At 45.9% G+C, this 6,093-nt stretch overlaps 1 protein-coding gene across 1 annotated transcript; it reads left to right on the top strand.

Annotated features, from left to right (window-relative positions):
* Nucleotides 1-323: 323 nt before the first annotated feature.
* Nucleotides 324-5,813, top strand: LOC126523580 (amine sulfotransferase-like). The gene is made up of 3 exons (XM_072288556.1): nucleotides 324-822; nucleotides 2,877-2,880; nucleotides 5,246-5,813. The coding sequence occupies exons 1-3, from the start codon at nucleotides 417-419 to the stop codon at nucleotides 5,811-5,813; spliced, it is 978 nt and encodes a 325-aa protein (XP_072144657.1). The 5' UTR covers nucleotides 324-416.
* Nucleotides 5,814-6,093: the final 280 nt, after the last annotated feature.

The following is a 6,093-nucleotide window of genomic DNA, read 5'->3' as shown; positions in this document are numbered from 1 at the left end:
TCAGTAGATACAAGCGTGTTTTCGCAAAGTTGGTACAATCTTTTTCCACAACTTTGATTCTCTCAATTTGTATCTTTTTTACGACATAAAGCATGTCTATACACATTCATGCATGAAAAGTGCATTCATTTTTCTTTTCGTTTATGCATTACATAATATATTCTGGGCCGTAGCTTCCTCAGCTAAAACTTCTCGCGTAACTTACCAAAAACACCTGTTTTCACCACATTAGGGCAAGCAAAGTTAAGCCAATCCACGCACTTTATTCTTTACCAAAGGATAATTCTGTTCGATTGCCAACATGTTGTGCTCGGATAAGAATATACAGTACACTAAACTGGCCAAAGTTCTATCTTTTTTTTTTTCATATCCGCAGGACCAATACAATTTGCTAGAAGCGTGGAACCGGAAGTGATATGGCTCAGAACCGGCTCAAACCCTACGCCCAAATCATCGACGGCTCGCCGAGGTGTCCATTCGCCACCCCGGAATCCATCAGGAATGCTCTGCAGTTTGTAGCCCAGAAAGGCGACCTGCTGCAAGTGTCATTTCCCAAAAGCGGCACCCACTGGGTCCAGTACATCACCCAGTTGATACTCAATGGCGGGAAACCACTCGACACGTACGAGGAGTTCACTGAACGGGCCCCGTTCATCGAATACCACGTGGACGCTGCTAAACACCAGACCAGCGCCCCAGTGCGGACGTTCTGCACTCACCTGCCCTTGCGCTCGGAGAAGCTGAACCCAGAGGCGAAGTATGTCTACGTGGCCCGGAATCCTTGGGACGTCTGTGTGTCCCTCTACCATCACGTAAGGGAGTGTTGGGAAATGCAGCGTATAATATTTTCCAAATTTCTTTATTTTTTTTTTTAATATTGGCGAGTAATTGGCTCGCATTTCAAGCAAACTCTTTGATACCACAAATTATCAACCCTCATTAATAACTCAGTTTAAATAGTGGAGAAGTAGGCGACCTGGGGGGATTATCACGAGCGTTTCCACAGAATAACTAAACAGGTAGGCAATCCCATAAATAATTAATAATTTAATTAACAAATTATTAATTTTCCCGGCCCATCTATCCTCTGGACATGATTGTACATTAGTACAATCCACAATAATTCTTATGCCGGTTGTGTAATTAGGAATTATATGTTTTTATGCTATGGAGATCATAATTCACGAAAGTATGCTAGGCCGGGCTACCCCGATGCACGTACATCACGCATTCGTCATGCTGCAAATCCATGACATGGCGATAGCCTTGCTGTTTTTTCCAACTAGATGTTGAGAAAGTAACCATAGAAAAGCTAGAAAGGTTTGATTTGATAATAGAATAGTTGTCTTGGTGACGAATACATTTTGCAGTGGAGATATTTGGGTATCATTGCTTTTATCTCTGAGTTCATTCGGAGACGACAAGGCCGATAGCCTCGACACTTGCAAGGGTCGATTCAAGTGGTTCGCGAAGCTTTGGGTGAAAAGCGGTCCCCAACCAATTGTCTCCGATCTATGAGAGAAATGACTGAAACGTGACGGTGTGGAGGGAACAAAAACAACGGATGGGAAAAGCGTTCTTTAATTAAGGAAGAATCGTACTTTGATTGCATTGAAGGAAATAGAATTCCTAATGAACGTTATATATTGGTTGCCAGGATAGAAAACACAAGTCACTTTTCGTTCATCGAAGAAATAAAAGCACATTTTAGCATAACCGGCCATTAAATGCGTAGTATTAAAGCTGCTATCAAATGCAATGCAATGCAGCCAATGCAAAGTTGACCGTCATAAAGGTATTGTATTCTTGATGACTTATGTTTCTTGCAATGCACCCCCTCTGGTACCACTTGTTTTGTGTCTGTGTCATTTGTAGACAACATAGCCAGCAGCCAAAGGCTCTATTCTCTACACGCATGACGGCTGCACGGACGCCATTATCCGTCATGTTGACTCTCTGATTGGCTGTCGAGAGGTCCCGTACCTTCCTATTTGTGCCGGGAAGCGGTAGTCTTCCGATATGCAGTTTTGCGTTTTCATCAAGATGACGAAACGTGACGTGGACCTGCAAATTTTATCGATTAATACATTTTTTTGGGTCACTGGCAGCTACATTCCACCGTTAGCTGTTCAGAAGGAAAGTGAGCGGCAGCGGGCAGAACCAGAGCAATGCATCTGCAATTTCGCGAATATGTGGAAGCATGGAGGAAGCAAAGCGTAGGTGAGGCCCCGACCATCACGAACGTGTTGGATAATGTGTGGTGGAAGTCACGGGCTGTTTTTCGCAAAGGAGCAGTAGGAGTGGTACCCCATACTTGAACGGTGCCATATCAACGGCGCTACTGAAGCGCTAGCTGCTGCACTAGGCCTCTGAAAAGTGAGATACACTTTTCTCAGCCCGTGTCTTTCTCGCAGGTCATTATGTTTGCGATACAAGCTCACTTTGGAGCGTGGTGTGTGAGCTAGACAGTTCTGTTTTGGGTCTGTGTGTGTGTGAGGCAGCTGGCAACAGAGGCACTCAAGGAATCACGGCTCAAGGAATCTGCGCCGTCTTCTTCAACGTGCTACGGAAAAACACAGGAGCGCGGCTGCTGTACTAGAACTGTTACAGCTCTGGCGCGCGTCGGCAGCACACCCTTTCGGCTGCACGTAGCAATGCAAGTTCAAGGCTCGCGCCCATGTGCTCCGGTGAGCTGATTAAAGGCGCAAAGAGTGATTCAACACCAGCATGACGGCCTTTCCGGTTTCAAAAACGTGACATCAGGGCCTCTCCCATTTTTTTTTTCTTTCCTCCATGTGAGGTGGCGATATAAGATAGCCGCCATGTCAGCTTGCTGAGTGGATGAAGGCATATGCGGTGGCAAGCGTCGCGGGAAGCGCCGTTTCGTAAACGTCAAATGGACGTAGCGCGACGTTGCGCTGGGACGCCGTTGCCGAAATTTTCCGCCATAATTTGTGGCGCGACGAGTCACATGAATTATGATAATCAGCAGCCATATGCGGTGACGGCCCAGAGGAATGCGTATCTCTGCATTTTCCCCGTCGTTTGAGGTGATGAAAATATTTATTTTTTCATAATGCATGCTCAAAGTATTTGCATTGCGCTCGGGTGTCATTGGCATTTGTGTCTTGGACCAACATTTTTTATTAAAATATAAGTTTATTTCAAGTAATATTGGTTGAACATTGCAGCCTTCCGCTACGTTTTGCACTTTTCACGGATGCGTTGATATTGTAATCAAGATTGGTGAATTTTCGCATCATGAGAAGTTGTGAGAATGGCGGCTTATGATTTATAAAAAAAAATGCACGCAATGCGGCGCCTTGAAATTTCCTCACGTAACGCCAATAAATAAAATCCCCACGCGGTGCAGGCAAGCAGCCATGTGAAAAGGAGATGTCAGAGCCGGTGCTTGCGTGGCGCAAGCGGATACCTCAGGCACGCGCAATGCTATCGACGATATTCGCCGTTTCTGAGCCAGCCGAGGCGGGCTGAGTAAAGTGCCTTTCACGTGTGGCAACAACGTGGTCTCGAAAGTACGCTCATCACCACTGGTCGATCGCGTACGTTGTCTCAAGGTTGAAAACAAGCACGTTGTCGCTAATACGCGATCACTCATTCCGTTTCCCGGACACACGCATCCAAGATAATAACGCAGACGACGGCTTGTGCACAGCAGACGGCGGAAGCGAGAAGCGTTTTCGACGAAATATTCGTACGCTTTGAGCTAGCTGCTTTATTTTTACTGAGGGGGAAAGCTGGTTTGCTTTATCAAGAAGGTTATGCTCAATGCCCTCGTTCCAGCTTTTTAGACAAACCGTCAAGTTTGCTTCACCTTAACATAGCAAAAGGGGGTCGTCAGCGACCATTTCTACGCATCGCGGCTACGTCACGCATCGAATAAAATGGTAGAATGTCCAGAACACAGCCCCACGACACATGAAAAAGAAGTGAAGGATGTAGTGCCTAGTTGTGCTAAGGTCGAACTCAATCAGCAATAACAGACGACAGCTGTTAGCTGCGTTTGAATAGCTTTGAACGAGGGACCAAGGTGAATATACCTGGTAGGGAAGCTTCTATAGACGCCCATACGTTCAAAACGTAAAGGTTCATCGGCGGTTCATGGGGCGTTGATCGGCGGTTGATGGCGGTTCATAATGTGACGCCATATTCGTAAAAAACAGAAGTGACGTAATTTTGTCCTCCAAGGCGAGAAATTCGTTCTCGAGGCCTGCCATTACAGCTATATATTCAAATGCTCCGCCATTTGACTTGATGATCGTTTCGGGCATTAAGTGCCGAAAGCGATGCATTGAAACGACAGCCTTACGGGTGTCGAAATCGCACCCCTGCACAAAACATACTTTCTTTAGAGGCGGACACAAATTTTACTTGTAGAGTGCTCGTCATATCGTAAGGAGGCCAAGCCATGCAGTCGGCCAGCGCTGTCGAGCGAAAACAACTAAAGTAAACGATAACCTACTGTCTTGACTCACTACTTTGCCTGAAGGGGTTAAGAAATGATGAAGCTACCCGCGTCACCCCATTCATACAAACGTCGACATGCAAAAGAGCACAACGTGTGAGGAAGGACATATAATAGCAGGTGAACTTTACGAGCGCGCCTTTCTGCACACTTCAAGAGCAGCATTGCATTGCAAGTGACAGCGGCGTCAATACCCCCTTTTACGATGAGCGCTGAGAAAACGAATTTATTGACAACAATAAAAGAAAAAAGAGTACTCTTTTCTTTACTCGTCACGCCTACATAAAATGTATTAAAAATTTTACTTTCATTGAAATAATCTAAGTGGGGCTCTTTTTAATTAAAAAACTCTTTTTTTCTTCTCCAACTTTTGTTTCCTCCTAACATAGTCACACTTCAATCGCTGCTGCCGTAAGCACCCTCTCTGATGTCGGTGAAAATTTGTTGTGAACCGCTATTCGCCCGGAACCTCGCGACCTATTTGGATCGTCCTAGGAGAGACTTCCTTGGCACCTCTCCTTTATCATTCTTTTTTTGTTTCATTGAAATGCAGCACGTTTTCAAGTGAACATACGCCGTCACTCTAGTTGGCGTGAATGAGCGTAGCAATATACATCCATATATCAATAGGCATCGAAATAATAAGTAAATCGGCATCGTAGAGTGCACCAAATGTGAAGGCTGTGATACTGGTGCAGTTGAAATTGCTAATCGAACATTCTTGTTTTGAATTTTTAAATTGCAGATGACTTCGCTCAGCTTCTACCAATTCCAAGAGGGAACCTTCGATGACTTTCTGGAGGCTTTCTTGACAGGCACTCTCCCTTACGGCTGCTACTTCGAGCACCTGGAGGCCGGTTACTTGCTCAAGGGCAAACCGAACGTTCTCTTTCTCACGTACGAAGAACTGCAGAGAGACATACGAGACGCGATACTTCGTTTGGGTAACATTATCGGCGAACACTACGGGAACGTGCTAAACGAATGTGGCATAGAAGGGGATACGCAATTGGACGCTATTGTCCAGAGGAGCAGCGCTGAAAGCATGAGAAAGGTCATGGCGTTCAACCTCGGCGGGCATCCCGACCCGGAGGTTGACAAGCAGTTGAAGAGCCTTGATGTCTCGTCAAGAGAGGGCAATGGGGGAGACACCAAGCGTTATAATTTTGTCAGGAACGCCAAGAGGGGAGAGTGGAAGGAGCGCTTCTCCCCCGAGCAGCTACGACGCATGGAGGACAGCATCGCGGAAAAGACGAGTTGTTCTAGCATTATAACGGACCTTTGGAGCGACATACGGGAGGAGGCATTGAGTTTGTGCCGAGTGTGAGGCCGCCAACTGCACGATGCTTCGCTAGTGTTCACGAGCATTTTCCTTCCTGTAATAAAATATTCACAAGTGGGACAGCGATATTATCAATGTCATTATTTGTGTAGCGGTGCGTCACTGTTAACCGTAACTCATAGCGAGAAGTGGACATGAAGTGATATGCAAGAACATGCGAGAAAACACACTGACCGCATTTCTCCGTGCTGCACTAAAGATGACGTCTGCGTTCATAACCGGGGATGTGCTATGTCATTAAAGGCACGCAAGAAAAACCTTTTTT

The sequence above is a fragment of the Dermacentor andersoni genome, chromosome 6 (genome assembly GCF_023375885.2).
Source record: "Dermacentor andersoni chromosome 6, qqDerAnde1_hic_scaffold, whole genome shotgun sequence".
NCBI lineage: Eukaryota > Metazoa > Arthropoda > Arachnida > Ixodida > Ixodidae > Dermacentor > Dermacentor andersoni.
This window is presented reverse-complemented; position numbering and strand designations above follow the sequence as displayed.

Bases quoted from the DNA above. Each gene is read 5' to 3' on its own strand.
- LOC126523580 (XM_072288556.1), top strand. From the start codon at position 417: ATGGCTCAGAACCGGCTCAAACCCTACGCCCAAATCATCGACGGCTCG.